Source organism: Amblyraja radiata, chromosome 2 (assembly GCF_010909765.2).
Source record: "Amblyraja radiata isolate CabotCenter1 chromosome 2, sAmbRad1.1.pri, whole genome shotgun sequence".
Lineage (NCBI taxonomy): Eukaryota > Metazoa > Chordata > Chondrichthyes > Rajiformes > Rajidae > Amblyraja > Amblyraja radiata.
In genome coordinates, this window is record NC_045957.1 from 16,903,590 (window position 1) to 16,925,299 (window position 21,710).

Genomic DNA, 21,710 nt, shown 5'->3' on the forward strand with positions numbered 1-21,710 from the left:
TTCAACCTCAAGCCAAAGCACTCAAGCCACCATTTGCAGCAAGTAGTGCCTTTCAACTTCATGCCACCATTTGCAGTAAGTAGTGCCTTTCAACTGCAAGCCAAAACACCCAAGCCATAATTTGCAGTAAGAAGTGCCTTTCAACTTCAAGCCAAATCACCCACCACTATTTGCAGTAATTAGTGCCTTTCAACTTCAAGCCAAATCACCTGCCACCATTTGCAGTAATTAGTGCCTTTCAACATCAAGCCAAAGCTAACAAGCCACCATTTGCAGTAAGTAGTGCCTTTCAACTTCATGCCACCATTTGCAGTAAGTAGTGCCTTTCAACTTCAAGCCAAAGCACCCAAACAACCATTTGCAGGCAGTGCCTTTTTACTTCAAACAAACCATATTTTCATTTTCAAAACACATTAAGGGTACTCACAGTTGTGTAGACATTTGTTCAGTGTTATTCAGAGCTCATAGAGACATGACCCTTGGCTTCATCCATCTTGCAGAGATTGAGTGAGGCACATCACTTCCTGGTTTTATAGTCCCTCCCCCTCCCTCCAGCAGGTGCAGCAGATAGAATGGTGATTTTTTTTTAAATGTTTTTTTAAAAACTAGTACAATTCAACTTCAAGCCAAAGCACCCAAGCCATCATTTGCAGTAAGAAGTGCCTTTCAAGCTCAAGCCAAAGCACCCAAGCCACCATTTGCTGCATGTAGTGCCTTTCAACTTCATGCCACCATTTGCAGTAAGTAGTGCCTTTGAACTTCAAGCCAAATCACCCGCCACCATTTGCAGTAAGTAATGCCTTTCAACTTCAAGCCAAAGCTCCCAAGCCACCATTTGCTGTAAGTAGTGCCTTTCAACTTCCAGCCAAAGCACCCAAACAACCATTTGCAGGCAATGCCGTTTTACTTCAAACAAACCATATTTTCATTTTCAAACCACATTAAGGGTACTCACAGTTGTGTAGATATTTGTTCAGTGTTATTCAGAGCTCAGAGAGACGTGACCCTTGGCTTAATCCATCTTGCAGAGACTAAGTGAGGCACACCACTTCCTGGTTTTATAGTCCCTCCCCCTCCCTCCAGCAGGGGCAGCAGAGGGAATGGTGATTTTTTAACAAACATTAATATCTCTCTGATTTTTGATCGATGGGAAAAATCCTCCGCACCCGTAAGGTGGAGAGGGGCTCTGAGCGAGGTGGCCAAAAATGACGGCCGTAGGTGGCGGCGTTCTCACGGAAATCGCAGCACAGATGGCCAAAACCGGTCAAGAACAGACTTTTAGTAATATAGATATAAGATAGAAGTTACAAAGTAAAATTTATTATGGAACAAATCTCGTGTTGGGTCGATGTTCTCTGAAGTGTTGAAACATTTCTTGAGATTTAAAAAATAATGGGGTAAAACCCGTGAATGTTGCCAGGGGATTGAGATACAATTGGCAGTTACACAGGGTGACCATTTAGCATGAGGAAAGCAAAGGTAAACAACAGGAATTTTTCAAAAAGTTGTAAAACTAGCAATCTGTAAAGTTGTGGTCTGTAAAGTTTCAGTTACTCGGGAAATTTTTATTTTACCTTATGAAAATGTGAATATCCCAATGCAAGTTCATCTGCACCTTCCCCGGAGAAAATGACAATGGTGTCAGTATTCTCACGTATATACTTGGACACTAAATGCAATCCTGTAAAGAGAAATATTATTTTGTCATGTTGCCAACACAATTCAAACAAGGGTCACGGGGCTGAGAACCAACATGGATGCGATGTTCACAATGTGCTCCTTGTGTTAGTGAAGTTATAAGATAATAGATGCAGTACGAATTTGCATGGGAACCAGAGTTGAAAGGAACATGGGACTTGAGACTCCCTTGAATGGAAATGGAGCATGAGATCCAGGGCCCAAGTGAATGGAAATAACATAGCAAGTGAGCCCTATGAATGGAAGGGTAGCACAGCAGATATTACTGAGTCAGATGACAAACAATAGGAATTTCCAAATTAACAGATAGCAGTTTATCAGAGTTTTAATGTAGTTAATGACAGGTACAAATGATTTCTTCTTCCAGAAAAGGTTATATAATACAAGGAAACATTTATCTGAAGTGAGTTGGGAATGGATAGCTTTAGATAAACCTGTCTGGTCAATTTCGTGACAGTGTTTAAGGCGACACTAATGACTCCAAAACTAAGAAAAAAATAACTTTTATGAAATACTGATTCATTTTAAAGTTACTGATTACTTACAGAGCCTGAATACCACCCAGCTTTCATAGTTGACATTAATTAAAAGGCTGACAGACCTCCAGTATCTAATACTGTCTGAAGAAGGGTTTTGGCCTGAAACGTTGCCTATTTCCTTCACTCAATAGATGCTGCTGCACCCGCTGAGTTTCTCCAGCATTTTTGTGTACCTTCCAGTATCTAATAATTGTTTCAGTCCTGAAATTAGATAATTGTTCACATATATATTTTCCTATTTTCAGCCATGTAATTTGTATGACCTGATTGCAAATAGTTGCAAAAAGTAACCAACATTTTGTTGAAAAACAAAACTGCTGGAGGAACTGAGTGGGTGAACCAGCATCTGTGAGGGGAGAGGAAGTGTCGACGTTTCAGGTCAAGACACTGCATCAGGACCGAGTGTGGAGAAGCCAGTATAAGGAGAAGATGGGTAGGGGTAAGATCGAGCCCACAAAGTGACAGACGGATCAAGGAGGACGAACGACAATGGCAAGATGGATCTAGGTGGTAGGAGGGGAGGGTTAAGATGGACATAGCTGGTGATAACAAAAAACACACAGGCTACTAGTGCACTGTACTATCTTTACACTGTTTACCTCTTCACATTAGCTATCTTCCTTCTCTACTCTCAGTTTTGAAGGCAGAGGTTATTATATAAGATACAACCAAGAAAATGCAGATGTCACAGCACAAAGTACAGTAAACCTTCATTATAACGGACCATGGGGGGGGATTGGTGTCCTATATTTCTGATTGCCCACTATAACAGAGTAAGGTATTATCAGTGTATAAATAGTAGAAACAAACAACTGCAGATGCTGATTGATACACAAAGAGACACAAAGTGCTGGTGTAAATCAGCTGGACAGGCAGCAACTGTGGAGAATATGGAGAGGTGAGGTTTCTGATCAATGACCCTTCTCAGACTCTGGGTGGGAAACTGAGCTTGGAATCCAGGTGAGTTGTTGGCCCTGGTTTGCTGGCGGCTGGGATAAAGGGGAGGATCGGTGAAGTCAATGGCCATGACGTGTATGCGGCCGGACTGCAGGTGAGGGTTGGCGGTTGCATTGGCGGCAGCAGGCGTGGCCTGGAGGCACCCAAGGAAGCTGTGGGGGCAGAAGATCCAGCCTTGTAATGGCATCTCAGAGGCGGTGTGAGGACAGCCAGAGCTACGAGCATCCTGGGAGGTGGTGCAAGCCGGGGGTGGCTTGGGCAGCCGTTGGTGGGTGTGCACTACAGCTGAAATCTGTTAGAAAGTGGTCCGTTAAAATGAGGGTTGAATTCCTTGAGTGACTGTGCCGATCCAGTTGTGAAGCATAAACATTACCAAGAGCAGAACGAATTGTAGTGCCATCATAACTCTCGAGGCTGAAAATCACGTTTTCTATTTCCCGGATGCCCTCTTCAGGTGTGAAGATAATTTCATGATGTTCACTTTTAATATGTTCTGCAACCTAGTTCAAAACACCATGTTTTTTTAACAAGGATCATCCAATGGGATATAAAATTAAAATATGCTGTATAATATATATAATAATAATAATAATAATAATAATAATAATAATAATAAGCTATTAGCCTATATAATAAGCTATATGCTTATAATATAAATATAAATATTTATAACTGTTGTAAGACCATTCAGAATGTTATTAATTCTGATAATTTTCGCCTCACTATAAGTATTACCAACAAAAATTTGACACGGCTGTGTTTAGTTTAGTTTAGCTTTCTGTGTACTTCGGTACAGTGAAATGCTTTTGTTTTAATACTTAATTAATCCTTTTCATTTATACTCACCCGTATTGCAATAATGCCTTCCCAATTAAGCCATTTGAAACTAGGGTCATCTTATCGAGAATAAATTAATAATCTTAGAAGGAGGTAGGGTTGATGTGGTCAAAAGGTAACAGGACATCTGTTTAGCAATCATAGGGGTTGGATTGAGCTGTGCTGGTTGCTCTGTGTCTGTCATAGTTGCATGATTTATAACTGTTGTAAGACCATTCAGTGGAAAGAAGAAACGCTGAGTGAAATCTGTTATGGGTTAATAGTTTAAACAAACAAAGATAGAAAACTGTATAAAATATAACATGAATCTTTGTTGGGGGCACAATCTAGTTTGACTGTTCCCAATGCCCATTGTATTTGACACTTAAATAAACCCTTGATTGCCTTCCCCGATCTTCGAGATGTGCTTTCATGTTTTCTTTGTGTAGGAAGGAACTGCAGATGCTGGTTTAAACCGGACAGACAAAATGCTGAAGGATCTCGACCCGAAATGTCACCCATTCCTTCTCTCCAAAGATGCTGCCTGTCCTGCTGAGTTACTCCATTATTTTGTGTCTATCTTCACATGTAAATAAAGTTTATCACTGTATCACAATACATGTGACAATAATAATCTAAAGCATGCTTTAAAAAAAAATATGATTGCTGATTATAAAAGATCAGAACTTTCCAGAATAACTAACCAGATTGAGAAAGTACAGGACTATTTCCTGAATATGTTTTCATAAACAGAATTGGTGCCGTGACATTGTAGCCTCCTAAAGGAACGCTGGCATTTTACATGTACCACAATTTGCAAAATGTAAGGAGTTGCAAGTGGCTAGACCCCAGGAATTGGACCCCTAAGACCAGGGCTGGATTTCGAAGAAGAGAGGCCCTAAGCTGTTCCACTTGTGAGGCCCCTCCCAATCCCCCACCCCCACGACTAGAGGAAGATGGTCCACCAGATTGACACCGATTTGCAGCCGAGCGTGGCCAATGAGATAAGGGCTGCGCTTTGTATTTACTTATTTATTGCCAGTGCTAGTGTCGAGTTATTGGCTTAAAACACTATTATTCTGAAATGGAGGGCAAGGAAAATTACTGAAGGGTTGTTTAGAGATTACAGTGCGTTGTGACAGCATATGTAGAAAAGGCCTATGACAGCGTCAAAAATATTATACATCTTGCAGGGCTCTCACTTAATTTTTTTTCTCTGTTGTCAGCCGGGCAACCTTGGCAGCTTTTTAAGTTGCCAAATGACACTTTAGGTGGTCATTTAAGATGACTTGCATGACGCGTGCGATAATGTGCTCGGACGAAGTGCGTAGTTACCAGTCGGAATTATGCTCAATGAAGCATTCACATATTATTTCTGCTTCAAATAAAGTTGCAAACTAAACATATTCACCAATCAAGACTTGATATATACCACAATGACATGCAGCAAAATTATAATACAGTATCTCAACTCTTTTTACACATTACAATTAATGCAATTTCTAATATTTCTTTCCACTTCCAAACAAAAATGTGGTTGGATTATTCAGCGTATGATCAACCTCGGTGAGACCAAGCGCAGGCTTGGTGATCGCTTCGCACAACACCTCCACTCAGTTTGCAATAACCAACCTGATCACCCGGTGGCTCAAAACTTCAACTCCCCCTCCCATTCCGAATCCGACCTTTCTGTCCTGGGCCTCCTCCATGGTCAGAGTGAGGCCCACCGCATATTGGAGGAGCAGCACCTCATATTTTGCTTGGGTAGGTTACACCCCAGCGGTATGAACATTGACTTCTCTAATTTCAGGTAGTCCTTGCTTTCTCCCTCCTTCCCCTCCCATTCCCAGCTCTCCTACGGTCTTCGCCTCTTCCTTTCTTCTTCCCGTCCCCCCCATCCTCATATCAGTCTGAAGAAGGGTCTCAACCCGAAACGTTGCCTATTTCCTTCGCTCCATAGATGCTGCCTCACCCGCTGAGTTTCTCCAGCATTTTTGCCTACCCATTCACACAAGTTCTGTTATCCCACTTTCCTCACCCACTCCCTACACATTAGGGGCCATTTTACAGAGACAAGTTAACCTACAAAGCCAATGCGTCTTTGGGATGTGGGAGGAAACCCTCACGCTTGCAGGGAGAATGTGCAAATTCAACACAGACAGTGCCCGAGGACAGGATCGACCAAAGATCTCTGGCGTGTGAGGCAGCAAGTCTACCAGCTGTGCCACTATATTTTGTGGTCTGAAGAAGGGTTTCGGCCCAAAACGTTGCCTATTTCCTTCGCTCCATAGATGCTGCTGCACCCGCTGAGTTTCTCCAGCGTGTGTGTGTGTGTGTGTGTGTGTGTGTGTGTGTGTATATTGTACACACACACACCCACACATACACATAGTTATATATTCATATATAAATATACACCGTTTTGTTTTTTCGTTTATAACATTGTTTACAGAGTACTTTGTTTATAACATTGTTTACAGAGTACTCTGTTGTGCTGCTGCTAGTAAGGATTTCATTGTTCTAACTGGGACGTGAGAGAATCAAACACTCTTGACTCTTGACTTACTCCGCTAATGTGAGGGAAAGAACTAGTGTACAGGTGATCGGTGGTCGGCGTGGACTCGGTGGGCCGAAGGGCCTGTTTGCACGCTATATTTTTTAATTAAACTAAAAACACTAAAACCAGGGGGAGTCTAAAGAAGGGTCTCTACCCAAAACATCACCCATTTCTTTCTATCCAGAGTTGCTGGCTGCTCCATGGAGTTCCCCCACACAATTGAAGCATGGAATAGTCTTCACCCTAACATAGTTACCCAACCAGACGCAACTAAATTTATGGTACCTCTTTTTTCCCCAAGAACCCTTTTTTGCTTAAGTCCAAGTCAAGAGTCAAGAGAGTTTTATTGTCATGTATCCCAGATAGGGCAATGAAATTCTTGCTTGCTGCAGCACAACAGAATATGGAAACATAATACAGAACAGGAGATAAAAGTTCAGTGTGTTTATATACCATAGACATATATACACAATAAATAAACAGATAAAATGCAATAGGCTGTTATTGTTCAGCCCTCCACCACCTCCAGTTTAAATTCCATATAGAATATTTATGGAGGATCAGGAAACCAGAAGCACGAGTTATTCCAGGGAGTTACTCCAGATCCAGGGTCAGGGAGTGATTTTGTGTTGGTTTTCAGCGGTCGCGGCGAGGCAGCGACCGGACAGCAATGGCGGCCAGATCTCCCACAATTCAAAGCGAGGGAGAAAGTGCCCAGCGCTGACCAGTTGCTGTGGCAGTGCACATGCGCAGGGCAGCTGATGATGTGCTGGCCATAGCAGTGCGCATGTGCAGGGGGAGGATGTGCTGGCCATAACAGTGCGCATGTGCAAGGCGGCCTGCCGTGCCGGTGGATGAGGAGTGAGTGGAGAGCGGAGACCCAGACATGGATACGGATGGCGGGCAGAGACAGAGATTGACAGACAGAGAGAGTGAGATATAGAGGGGGGGGGCCCGCCCAGAGTTGAATGGCAGGTGTCCTGCCTTGGCCGGAGGCCGCCTAGATATCGAGGCCCTAGGCTTCAGCCTATGAAGCCTAGTGGTAAATCCGGCTCTGCGAGGCCCCCCTAGATCTCGAGGCCCTAAACTTAAACTTGTTAAGCTTATACGTAAATCCAGCCCTGCATAAGACGTAGCTTAGCGCCTCTTTAACAAGTTGTGTGGGGGTGGAGCCCCACACCCATCTTTTCTTTTCTGTTGTTCTTTGGATATGTGTTAGAAGCTATCTAAGGGTTTTGGCCCGAAACGCCACGAACTGCTGAGTGCTTGCGTGCTTGAGTCTTGAGTGCAGGTTTAAAAGGAGGGTAAGGAGCACTTTAGCAGTCTTTGACTGCAGGTCGGACAAAGCACATACTTACAGGCTCATCAGAGGAGGGAAGGTTAGGAGTGAGTGTGGGGATTGGCTGCACAATTAGATTGGAAGATTGGTAAATTGGACAATTAGGCAATTTAGCATCTGATATAAGCAAGACTTGCTCAAGTGGTGCAGCCCTGTGGAGGGAAGTGCCCTGTGGGAAAAGTGCCCTGTGGGAAAAGTGCCCGGTGGGAAAAGAGCCCTGTGAGCAGGGCCGGATTTACGTATAAGCTAGACAAACTTAGGGCCTCGAGATCTATGGGGGCCTCGGCCCGCTCCACCAAGGACTATAAAACTTTTCACATAGTGGCGTTGTTACAAAACCCACCATCCGTGGCGCTGTTTCCACGCTGCAGAATCCAACTCTCCCGAGTTTGACTGCGCTGGGGCCTAGTGCTAGCCACCCCACCCCACCCCCACCCCCCCCAACCCTGGTAACCTCAGTGGCGGTTCCACTGGGTCTTCTCCATTCCCCTCAAACCATGTGACCCCAGCTCTTCCCCACCCACACTACAGTCCTTATACCTCCCTACCCCCTGACCACCCCCCCCCCCCCCACCCCACCAGACATCGCCTCGGCCTCAGTCCACTCATCAGCCTTCTTCCGGCCCCAACCCCCATCACTGCCGTGTGTTCACCATCCCTCCTGACTTCCCCCTCTCAGATACCGGACGGTCGGTCGGTCCTCAGCAGAGGTCTCACCTTTGTCCCCCTCCGTCCCCACCTCAATGAGTTCCGCGTCCGCTGCGGTTTGGAGCTCTTCTTCCGTCGCCTCCGCCTCACACCGTTCTTCCATGGGAAGGAGTCCTCGCACCCATTGATGATCCCTTATCCAGCCTCCAACGGACCCACTCCTCTTGGATCCCCCCTCATGGCCATCTTCCGGCTTTAGATCCTTTAATTTTAAACTGCCGGCGGGACATCAACTGCCTCACCAGTATTTAATACCATGTAATTCTGTGTTCAGGGAAGTGGAGAGACGACAGCCAAGTGTCTGTGTTGCTCACTTGGCAAGGAAAGCAAACCCCAGCCACTTCCATTGACAGATAATTAGTAACGTTTTGAATTGGTCTACCAAACTACTTTGCGAGTTGTCTGTTTATTAAGAAGTGAACCTGTTTGTTTAGTTATGTTAGCCTTTTTCAAGCAGATTTGATTCAGATTTGAATCAGGTTTTGCAATATAATTATCAATAAGGAACAATTCTTTAAGAAATGGTTCCCAACGAGAGGCACATGCAAAAGCCACAGAAGCTATTTTGGAAAGTTACAGCGCTATCACTGATGCCCTCAGTCATTTGTACTCTGATGTTAATGTGAAGGGAGATACCAGTATTCAAGCTAACAATCTTTTGCAGAAAATGGAAGAACTGGAATTTGTGTTTATGCTGCATTTTTCAACCTGTCTGCTTGGTCATTTCCACAAGGTCAACAAAGCCATTCAGAAACCCAAACTGTTATTGAGTACTTGAGCAAGTTTGTACAGTTCACTTCAGGATTTTGTAAGCAAAGTTAGGGAAAATGTTGATGAGCTTGAGCAACAAGCAAAGGCCACCTTGCCGATGTTAACTGCAGAACTGTCACAGGGAGACAAAGAGTAAGGAAATGGCAAGGAAATGATGGAAGTGCACCTGGTCCTGATGCTTTAGATAAACTCTCTTCAAGAGATAAGTTTAAGATAAAATCCTTTTTTCCTATACGAGATGCACTTGAAACCAATTTAAAAAGAGGAGGTACCGTGTACAATGAAGTTGCACAACAATTTTCCTTTCTTGCTAATCTGACCGCATCTAAGCACGAAATTCAGCAAGGTGTTGAACTGTTGATGGAAGCATACCCAGAAGATATTGACCTGAAACTTACTGATGAACTTTTGCACTTTCACTCGTACGTGAGACAAAGCCATAGGCATACAGAAGAGCACTCTCTGTCCCATACAGACCTTTATCAAATAATATACAAGAAAACGATTCAGATGGCCTTCCCTAATGTGGAAGCAATCTTGCGGCTGTTTCTTAGCTTAATAGTCACCAAGGGCTTGGGAGAGAGGTCTTTTTCAACACTCAATTAAAAATGAATTAAGATCCACAATGTCTCAAGAGAGGTTGTCTGCACTGAGCATTCTGTGCATTGAGAGTGACAAACTTAGACAAACAGATCTTGGTGAACTTCTGGATGATTTTGCTATGAAGAAGGCGAGAAAAAAACATTTTTGCTCTTAATGTATTTGTAGTTTCTTTATTTCTTAATATTCAAGATTCAATTCAAGAGACACTTATTGTCACATGCACCAATTGGTGCAATTAAATTTGGGGGTCACCATCCAACGTCGGAACGGGAGAACATTCGCAGCGGCTTGGACTTCCGAATCGGCCACTTCCTACTGGAGACCGCGGCTCCCGGTCCACAACCTGAGCTGGGCGGAGATTCAAGCCGTCAACCCTCGGCAAAGGGATCTCAGGGCTCCGCGATGTTGAAATCAGCGCAGCCCGAGGCTGGGAGCTCCGCAAACCACAGCTCCATGATGTTGAAGCAGCAGGTCCAACACTCCGGTGCTTCAAACAACGATCGAGGTAAGGCATTGCCCGCTCCGAGGTGAATCCAATATGTATTTTAAAGCCAACTGTTTAATGACAACATACAGTAGGATCTAAAAGTGTCACATTGTCGCTGTCAGGTAGTCATGGTCCTCTAGTCGTGGGGGTGGGGGATTGGGAGGGGGGGGGGCCTCACAAGTAAAATAGCTTCGGGCCTCTCTTCATCTAAATCCAGCCCTGCCTGTAAGGAAAGTGCCCTGTGAGAAAGGTGCCCTGTGAGAAAAGTGCGAGTCTTTGGCTGTGAGTCTTCAGCGAGGAGGATAAGGGAGGACGCCATACCAAACGCTGGAGAGGAAGAGATGAAAGAAGGAAGTGTCAGGCAAGTTGATTCAGTGTGATGCTTGCGGGATGTGGGAGGTCAAGGACACAGCTGGTGCCGCTGACTGCTACAAATGTGAGAAGTGCATCCAGGTACAGCTCCTGAAGGTCCGTGTTGTGGAACTTGAGAAGCAAGTGGATGACCTCGGGTTCGTCTGAGAAACTGAGTCGTTCCTCGACAAGTCCCACAGTAAGATTGTTACACGTGAGGTACTGGAAGAGAGAAAGTGGGTGACGGTGAGAAAGGGAGGGAAACATGGAATGCAAAGATCCGCAGGTGTTGTACCTGTTGAGAACAGATTCACCCACTTAGAAGCTGTCGGGACAGAAGACGTTAACACACTGAGTGGCGGACTGGCTTGCGAAGTAAAAAGGGCTGTTGAGCCAAAACTAAAGAGGCCGACGTCAGGTAGTGGGAGACTCCATTGTGAGAGGTACGGACAGGGGTTTCTGCGGCAACAGACGGGATGCGAGGATGGTGTGCTGCCTTCCTGGTGCCAGGATCCAGGATGTCACGGACAGAGTGCAGAAAATCCTCAAGGGCGAAGGTGAACAGCTGAAAGTGGTAGTGCGTGTCGGCACAAACGATGTTGGAAAGAAGGGGATGAATATTCTGAAGCGTGACTTTAGAGAGCTGGGAAAAATGCTGAAAAGCAGGACCTTCAGGGTGGTTATCTCCAGTTTGCTTCCAGTTCCTCGTGCTGGCGAGAGCAGGAACAGGGAGATATGACACCTGAATGTGTGGCTGAGGAACTGGTGCAGGGGGCAGGGATTTGGATTCTTAGACCACTGGGATCTGTTTTGGAGTAAGGGGGAACTGTACAAAAGGGCCGGATTGCACCTTAACAGGTGGGGGACCAGCATTCCGGCATGCAGGTTTGCCACTGCTACACGGGTGGTTTTAAAGTGAATAAGGAGGGTGGGGTATCAAATGGGATAGTCAAGGACGGAGTTAAAGGGAAAGAGAGTAAAGGGATAGTTAATGACCCCAGAATTATTGGGAAAGAAAGCTCACAAAGGAATAGGAGAGTATGGCCAAGTGTAATAGGGATCGATGTGAAAGGTGAGATGCGTCAGGAATTAAAAGTATTGTATATGAATGCACGAAGTATAAGAAGTAAGGTGGATGAGATTGAGGCTCAGTTAGAGGTTGGTAGATATGACATTGTGGGGATTACTGAGACGTGGCTGCAGGAGGAGGACCTGGGAACTTAATATTCAGGGTTATACATCCTGTAGAAAGGACAGGCACAGGTGGGCAGAGGAGGGGGGTAGCTCTGCTGGTGAGGGATGGAATTCAGTCCCTTGCGAGGGAAGACATAGGGACTGACGAGGTAACATAGAAACATAGAAAATAGGTGCAGGAGTAGGCCGTTCGGCCCTTCGAGCCAGCACCGCCATTCAATATGATCATGGCTGATCATCCAACTCAGTATCCTGTACCTGCCTTCTCTCCATACCCCCTGATCCATTTAGCCACAGAGGCCACATCTAACTCCCTCTTAAATATAGTGAGGTAGAGTCACTGTGGATTGAGTTGAAGAATTGTAAATGCAAGAAGACACTAATTGGAGTTATCTACAGACCCCCAAATAGTAGCTCGGATGTAGGGTGTAAGTTGCAGCAGGAGTTAAAACTGACATGTAACAAAGGTAATGCCACTGTGGTGATGGGGAATTTCAATACGCAGGTAGACTGAGAAAATCAGGTTGGTTCATGGCCCCAAGAAAGAGAGTTTGTAGAATGCCTCCGAGATGGATTCTTAGAGCAGCTTGTAATGGAGTCGACCAGAAAAAAGGCAATTCTGGATTTAGTGTTGTCCAATGAACCAGATATGATAAGAGAACTCGAGATAAAGGAACCGCTTGGAGGTAGTGATCATAATATGATTAGTTTTAACCTGCAATTTGAGAAGGAGAAGGTTAAATTGGAAATGTCAGTGATGCAGTTGAACAAAGGGGACTATGAAGGCATGAGAGAGGAGCTGGCCAAGGTAGACTGGAAAGGGATCCTAGCAGGAATGACGGTGGAACAGCAATGGCAGGAATTTCTGGGCATATTCCGGAAGACGCAGGATGATTTCATTCCAAAAAGGAAGAAAGATTCTAAGGGGAATAGGAGGCAACCGTGGCTGACAAGAGAAGTTAGGGGTAGAATAAAACTAAAAGAAAAGATGTATAACACAGCAAAGAGTAGCAGGAAGCCAGAGGATTGGGAAACTTTCAACAACAGAAGGAAACAAAACGGGCAATACGGGCTGAAAATATTAAGTACGAAGGGAAGCTGGCCAGGAATATAAAGAAGGACAGTAAAAGCTTCTTTAGATATGTTAAGGGAAAAAGAGTAGCAAAGTCAAATGTGGGTCCCTTGAAGGCAGACACGGGTGAAATTATTATGGGGAACAAGGAAATGGCAGAAGAGTTGAACAGGTACTTCAGATCTATCTTCACTAAGGAATCACAAACAATCTCCCAGATGTACTGGAGGACAGAGGATTTAAGGGGGTAGATGAACTGAAAGAAATTTTCATTAGGCGAGAAATAGTATTGGGTAGGCTAATGGGACTGATGGATGATAAATCCCCTGGGCATGATGGTCTGCATCCCAGGGTCCTCAGGGAGGTGGCTCTAGAAATAGTGGACGCATTGGTGATCATTTTCCAATGTTCGATTGATTCAGGATCAGTTCCTGTGGATTGGAGGATAGCTAACGTTATCCCACTTTTCAAGAAAGGAGCGAGAGAGAAAACGGGGAATTACAGACCAGTTAGTCTGACTTCGGTGGTAGGATAGATGCTGGAGTCAATTATTAAAGAGGTAATAATAGGCATTTGGATAGCAGTAAAAGGATTAGTCCAAGTCAACATGGATTTATGAAAGGGAAATCATGCTTGACTAATCTTCTGGAATTTTTTGAGGATGAGACTAGTAAAATGGATGAAGGGGTGCCAGTGGATGTAATGTATCTAGACTTTCAGAAAGCCTTTGATAAGGTCCCGCACTGGAGACTGGTGACTAAAATTAGAGCACATGGTATTGGGGGTAGGGTGTTGACATGGATAGAAAATTGGTTGGCAGACAGGAAGCAAAGAGGGAGTGAACGGGTCCTTTTCAGAATAGCTGGCAGTGGCGAGTGGAGTGCCGCAAGGCTCGGTGTTGCGGCCGCAACTGTTTACCATATATATTAATGATTTGGAAGAGGGAATTAGGAGCAACACTAGCAAGTTTGCGGATGAAACAAAGCTGGGTGGCAGTGTGAACTGCGAAGAGGATGTGAGGAGGTTGCAGGGTGACCTGGACAGGTTGAGTGAGTGGGCAGAAGCGTGGCAGATGCAGTATAATATAGATAAATGTGAGGTTATCCACTTTGGCGGCAAAAACAAGGGGGCAGATTATTATCTCAATGGGGTTAGGTTAGGTAAGGGGGAGGTGCAGCGAGACCTGGGCGTCCTTGTACACCAGTGTTACGACTCCCGAATGCAGGTACTTCAGAGCCACGTAACACGTCAAAAACCAGGTTCAGGTTCAAAAAACAGTTTTAATAATTCATTGGAACACAAAACGCAAACCTGATTTAAACAACCCAGTCAGGGATATGGATAAACCGACAAACAATTTAACAATGCTCCAGCCAGCCACACCATGGGCCGTCGAACCGGAGATTCCAAAACCTGCCCAAAGAGATACAACCCTGAAACCAAAATACACGAAAACTCTAAGGTCAGCCCTTATCCGTCCCAATACAATATCTGATAACAAGGAATGGTGAAAATACACAAAGTTCTATGCCATGTGGTCCGGCTGCCTCAGCCCCCACCAACAGACTGCTCATCAGTCAGAGTCCACGACGAAGAGCGAGGATTCTGGGAAGCTCTGGTCTTTATACTTCAGATGAGTCACCCGTCACCTGACGCAGCTGGGCCAATCGGGTACAGGAGCCTTTAACCCCTCGATTCCAGACTCACAGCCACGAGGCCTGTACTTGGGATAGAAACAGAGAAGTAAGTACATAGCATTCACCAGGGGGGGGAAAGTGCCTAACACCCCCACCCAAAGATACTGAATAAGTTTCTGAAAATGAACTAAAAAAAACACCACCAAATTTCAGCAACTATTCAGTAACACAGACATCACTGGCGCGACAATGCATCAGCCAATACATCATCCTTGCCACGGATATGCCAGTCAAATGAGACAACCGCAAGGGAAGCGTCTCCAAAGCCTCAGAGTTACTCAGCTTTCCCTGCGTTACTGCCACAGACAACCGTGCCTCCCCCACATCACCACCCGTGTCAGGGGGCAGCACCACTGCAGCCAAAACAGGCTTAGGAGGACATAGCTCCGACCCATCAACCTCCACAGGCTCCTTCCTGTCGAACCAGTCCTTCATCCTAGACTGAGCAGAGGCAAGATTACCCATTGCCAGTTCGCATGCCCTCCTCAGTCTAGAGCGAAAAGTACAGACGTGGTCTAAAATACTACGTTTTGTATCCTCCTGCAACCATTTCTCCTTCAGAACCCTCAACGGACCACGTACAGTATGCGCGAACACCAGGTCAGCAGGACTGAACCCTAAAGACTCCTGCACGACCTCACGCACCGCAAACATAACTAGATGAACCCCCTCATCCCAGTCTTTTTCAAACTCCAGGCAGTAAGTCCTCAACATAGATTTCAAAGTCTGGTGAAACCTCTCGAGAGCTCCCTGGCTCTCAGGATGATACGCACTGGAGTAACAATGCTTAATATCTAACAACTTCATTACCTGACTAAAAACCTTCGACATGAAGTTGGTACCTTGGTCACTCTGCACAACCTTGGGCAAACCGAACAACGAAAAAAACTTAGTGAGAGACTTAACAATTGCAGGGGCAGTAATTCTACGCAAAGGGACCACCTCCGGAAAGCGGGTAGTCGCACACATAATTGTTAATAAAAACTTGTTGCCCCCCCTTGTCCGAGGTAGAGGGCCCACACAATCAACTAGAATCCGCTCAAACGGCTCACCGACCACAGGGATTGGATATAAAGGCGCAGGAACAATCGATTGGTTCGGCTTTCCTGCCACCTGGCAAATGTGACAACACCTGCAGTGCTGTTTCACGTCCTTTTTCAACCCTGGCCAAACAAAATTCCGTAAGATGCGGTCATACGTCTTATTGACCCCCAAATGTCCACCCAGAGGACCATCATGAGCCAAACAGAGTATCTCGTCCCTATACCGACGAGGCATCACAATCTGATCAACCACGCTCCAATCATCATGCCCAGATATATCCAAGGGAGACCACTTTCGCATCAGTAAGCCATCCCTTAGAAAATACCCCTTTGCTGTGGAATCCATATCCCCCTCAGGCACTGCGCAGTCGCACAGATCAGATAAACCTGGATCACTCTTTTGCTCCTCAACCAGCCGGTCACGTGACAGTGACACCGGCACATTTCCAGACACTATCCCATCTTGAGATGGAGAAACACCCTTCACAACACAGGATCTATCATCCTGATCCCCAAAAATGCTCTCACTCAGGTCCACCACATCCTCAAACTTCGCCTGGCTCTTAGCCATAGCCCTCGTGACAGCACAAGCTGCGAAGACCTTTGGATGCTGCATAGCCAATCTATCAGGACTCTGCACCATCGGAACAGCCGTCACCTCAGGAGTGACTAAAACTCTACCTCCTGCCAAGTCATTCCCCAAAATCACAGAAACTCCCCCAACGGGAAAACACGGCCGTAACCCAACAGTTACCCGGCCTGAAACCAACTCGGACTCGAGACGCACGGTATGCAAAGGCACTACCATGTCATCCATCCCGAATCCTACCACTGGGACACTTGACCCAACCGATGATTCCCCAGAAAACGGCAGTACACCATCCAATATAAAGGACTGAGTAGCACCAGTATCACGCAAGATGGATACTGGAACTCTGTCACCCCCATCCTCTAGAGAAACAAAACCATTCATGATGAACGCAGAATAATTCCTACACTCATCAGACTCAGGCACCTCAGGTACGACAGGTGCCTTCTGTGTTCCCACCAAAGCCACAGGCTTTGCATTTTTCTGCTTCAGAACGGGACACGACTTTAACATGTGCCCTCTCCTTCTACAATAGTAGCACACAGGACCTTCATCAGTCCTTACATTTCCGTCAACCTTATCAGCTCGGACCTCCCCCTGTATCAACGTGCTGCCATTTGCAGGCACAGAAACAGCTTTGACACTGCCACCGGCGACACCACCACGATCAACCGGCCGTGCACCAAAACTATAGGATCGCCCAACAAAATCAGATTTATGAGTCAATACATACTCATCTGCCAACACCGCAGCCTTAGACACCTCATTCACCTTCTGCTCATTAAGGTAAGTAGTAACCCTCTCAGGGAGACAGTTCTTAAAGTCTTCCATAATTATCAAGGCCCGCAGTAGCTCAAAATCCTTCACTCCTTGAGAAGCGCACCACCTGTCAAAAAGTGCCTCCTTCTCCCTAGCAAACTCCACATAAGTCTGACTATCAAACTTCCTAAAGCGCCGGAACTTCTGCCGGTACGCCTCTGGAACTAATTCATAAGCCCTTAATACTGTAGACTTCACACACTCATAGTCCAGACTGCTTTCAACAGATAAAGACGAGTACACCTCCCGTGCTTTACCCACAAAGACACACTGCAATAGCAAGGTCCACACGTCCCTAGGCCACTTCAAGGACAAAGCCACCCGTTCAAACACTGTGAAATACTTGTCCACATCCTCCTCACGAAATGGGGGAACCAGGCGGATGTTCTTGCTCATATCAAACTCCCGTTCCCTAGAAGAAACCCGGGAATTATCTATTTCTTTTGCCCGCAGCTGAAATTCAGCCCTTTTGGTTTCCTCCTCAAGCCGTTTCATTTCAAGAACATGCATGAGCTCTTTCTCTTTTAACAAAGAGGCAATTCTCTGTGACTCAAGCTCCATCTCCTTCAGTTTAATGATGGCCTCCATGTTCTGAACTGGCTGAACAGAAGGTGGGGGACTGTCTGCACCACCAGGCAAAACCCCAGCCTCCACCAACGCAGCCCACAACTCCGATTTAATGGAGTGTTTCTTTGAATGCTTGTCAATAGTCACGGCATAGTTCTCAGCCAGCAAAATCAAATGCTCCTTCGTACATCTATCAAACAACTCCCGACTAGGAGCCTCAACAAATTCTTTCACCTTAAATTCCATTCTAAAGTAGCCCTAAACCACCAGCTAAAACCTGGGCACTAATGCTACCACAAACAGGGAAGAAAAAAATTCCCCCACAACACACAGACTTCCTCAGTCCAGAAGCCTACCAAAAAAACCCCTCTAAAAACGTCTAGGGTCCTCAAAACTTCGGACGAGCCCCCATTTTGTTACGACTCCCGAATGCAGGTACTTCAGAGCCACGTAACACAAGTCAAAAACCAGGTTCAGGTTCAAAAAACAGTTTTAATAATTCATTGGAACACAAAACTCAAACCTGATTTAAACAACCCAGTCAGGGATATGGATAAACCGACAAACAATTTAACAATGCTCCAGCCAGCCACACCATGGGCCGTCGAACCGGAGATTCCAAAACCTGCCCAAAGAGATACAACCCTGAAACCAAAATACACGAAAACTCTAAGGTCAGCCCTTATCCGTCCCAATACAATATCTGATAACAAGGAATGGTGAAAATACACAAAGTTCTATGCCATGTGGTCCGGCTGCCTCAGCCCCCACCAACAGACTGCTCATCAGTCAGAGTCCACGACGAAGAGCGAGGATTCTGGGAAGCTCTGGTCTTTATACTTCAGATGAGTCACCCGTCACCTGACGCAGCTGGGCCAATCGGGTACAGGAGCCTTTAACCCCTCGATTCCAGACTCACAGCCACGAGGCCTGTACTTGGGATAGAAACAGAGAAGTAAGTACATAGCATTCACCAGGGGGGGGAAAGTGCCTAACACCAGTCACTGAAAGTTGGCGTGCAGGTACAGCAGGCAGTGATGAAAGCTAATGGAATGTTGGCCTTCATAACAAGGGAATTTCAGTATAGGAGTAAAGAGGTACTTCTACAGTTGTATAGGGCTCTGGTGAGACCACATCTGGAGTATTGTGTCCAGTTTTGGTCTCCTAATTTGAGGAAGGACATCCTTGTGATTGAGGCAGTGCATCGTAGGTTCACGAGATTGATCCCTGGGATGGCAGGACTGTCATATGAGGAAAGATTGAAAAGACTAGGCTTGTATTCACTGGAGTTTAGAAGGATGAGGGGGTTCTTATAGAAACATATAAAATTATAAAAGGACTGGACAGGCTAGATGCAGGAACAAATTTCCCAATGTTAGGCGAGTACGGAACCAGGGGCCACAATCTTAGAATAAAGGGGAAGCCATTTAGGACTGAGGTGAGAAAAAAAATTTTCACCCAGAGAGTTGTGAATTTGTGGAATTCCCTGCCACAGAGGGCAGGGAGGCCGTCACTGGATGGATTTAAGAGAGAGTTAGAGAGAGCTCTAGGGGCTAGTGGAGTCAAGGGATATGGGGAGAAGGCAGGCTCGGGTTATTGATTGGGGACGATCAGCCATGATCACAATGAATGGCGATGTTGGCTCAAAGGGCTGAATGGCCTCCTCCTGCACCTATTTTCTGTGTTTCTATGTTACTCCTTTTCTCCAGAAATGCTGCCTGACCCGTTGAGTTACTCTAACATTTTGTGTGTCTCTCTTACGTGGAAATTAACTGTTTATACTTTGTTTTCTCTTAGGTACTTACAAATGTTTTGACAAAGGAGAGGTGCAAACTTAGAGTTTGGTTTGTCTGTATCCGTGTTCTTCCTAATTCTTTCCTTTTGAATGGATTTTAAAGAGAAATATAGATTTCACCCTGGCCATGTGGAATCAAGTTTAAAGTGATAGAAAAGGAAGTCTCTCTATTCCGCCTACGAGATGTCAACATTTCAGAATGAAATTGGCATTTGTGGAAATTGTGATTAGTGTACATTTATACTAGGACTTTGAAATTGTTATTTGGGAGATAGATTGGAACACTGATCTTAAACACTGATTTTCTTAACGAAGATGTATTTCCAAAGGGTTTAAAGATACTGTGCAAGAGTTACGGATTATTGATTCTGAGATTTTTTTTTTTTTTTGGGAAAGCTTGTTTTGATGTAATCACTGTGTATGTCTTGAAACTTGTCTCGGAACACCAAAGATGGCACCACTCAGAGGCATCACTGAATTTTGAACAGATATGGACAATGTCAAGAATTTTTCACAACCATCTCTTCCCAGTGACTACAGTGAGCTACTCCAAGTAGGTTCTATCATCTGGTGGTAAAATGGACATGATCTATATCACCCAACAAGCAATCCACAAGATCTATTTTGATCTAAAAAAAATGTAACCAACAAATTCGAGAAATTGTAGTCTCTTAAATTGTGACTGCCCCCAAGAATTCATCTCCACCCTATATCTGCTACATATGGTAACAGGGTGTGATCTTACCCAACTGGTGTACCACAATCCCAGTCTCAATGCAGATTGGTGTTAAGCAAGACTATGTTGGTCTCACGTTAAGTGAATGAACAACAATATGCCTCACCAGTCATTCCTCTCTGTAGATTGGTTATTGCATGTGAACCAATCAGAGTAATGTACTACCACTAACTCCACCTTACTGTACACTTTATATTAACACCCATCTCCCATATTACGTAGTCACACTGGTGGTAGAGATGAACTAACAACGTACACGGCGAACCAGTTCGACTGCAAACTGACAACGGAAGACAATTCACCAGCCAGGCATTTAGACACCTTGCCAGACGCTGGAATTTTCAGCATGTTACCAGCAGCCCCGAATACCCTCAATCCAAAGGCCTCGCTGAGCGTGCTGTCAGGAGCGTAAAACAGTTAATGGAACGTTCGCATCTTGCCAAATCCGACGTCTACCTGGATCTGTTAAACCTGAGAAACATTTCCAGGGATGGCCTTCTAGGCTTTCCCGCCCAGCGGCTGATATCCTGCATGACACGGCTCCAGCTCCCCGTCGCTCAGCAACAGCTGAAGCCACAGGTGTTCAAACCAGCTGCGGTTCAGAAGCGCATTCAGCAGAAACATGATGTCCAGAAGCGCTCCGATGACAGGTCGAGCAAACAACTTAAACTGTTACTGCAAGACCAAGTGGTCCGCCTGCAGATGGCAGTGGGACATACCCGACTGGGTTTCGTTGAGGCGCCAGCCAAGGAACCTAGTTCCTACCTTGTCAACGTCGATGGAGTTCTGTACCGGCGCAGCCGTCAACATCTTTTGCCCGTGAACGAACCGCGACCATCTCCTCCTGGTCCCCATGCACCGCCTCTGTTGTTCAAGACAACTGCTGCTGTTGTTCGTCCCAGATCCCCTGACCCCAGCATGCACTCTCCACGTCGTTCGGTTCCCTCATCCCCCCCAGTGCCCCAAGTCCTGCATGCTCGCCCCTCCGTTCCTCTCCAGGCTCCCCGGCTGCGTTCTCCTTCTGGGGTTCCTCACCACCCAGCCCTACTCATTTTTCTGGTACGGAAGGGGAAGGGTTTGTCCATACACGTTCGGGTCGGGTTAGCAGATCGCCTGACTGGTACGGCGAGTATGTTTAACCGCATGTGTTTTAACATCTGTTTAACAACTCTTTTCTCTACGGGGAAGGATGTAGATTGGTTATTGCATGTGAAGCAATCAGAGTAATGTACTACCACTAACTCCTCCTTACTGTACACTTTATATTAACACCCATCTCCCATATTACGTAGTCACACTGGTAGTAGAGATGAACTAACAACGTATTGTACTGCACCACCATGACTGACGATTAAAGATGATTTAAACACCA

At 45.6% G+C, this 21,710-nt stretch overlaps 1 protein-coding gene across 1 annotated transcript in view; it reads right to left on the minus strand.

The window, feature by feature from the left end:
• asns (asparagine synthetase (glutamine-hydrolyzing)) overlaps positions 1 to 21,710 on the minus strand; it is a 51,856-nt gene that overhangs the window by 13,275 nt on the left and 16,871 nt on the right. Inside the window, exons 7-8 of the mRNA XM_033042207.1 lie at positions 3,568 to 3,694; positions 1,575 to 1,681 (exon numbers count right to left, since the gene is read on the minus strand). Of these exons, the coding sequence (XP_032898098.1) occupies positions 1,575 to 1,681; positions 3,568 to 3,694 (234 nt within the window). The remainder of the gene's footprint in view (positions 1 to 1,574; positions 1,682 to 3,567; positions 3,695 to 21,710) is intronic.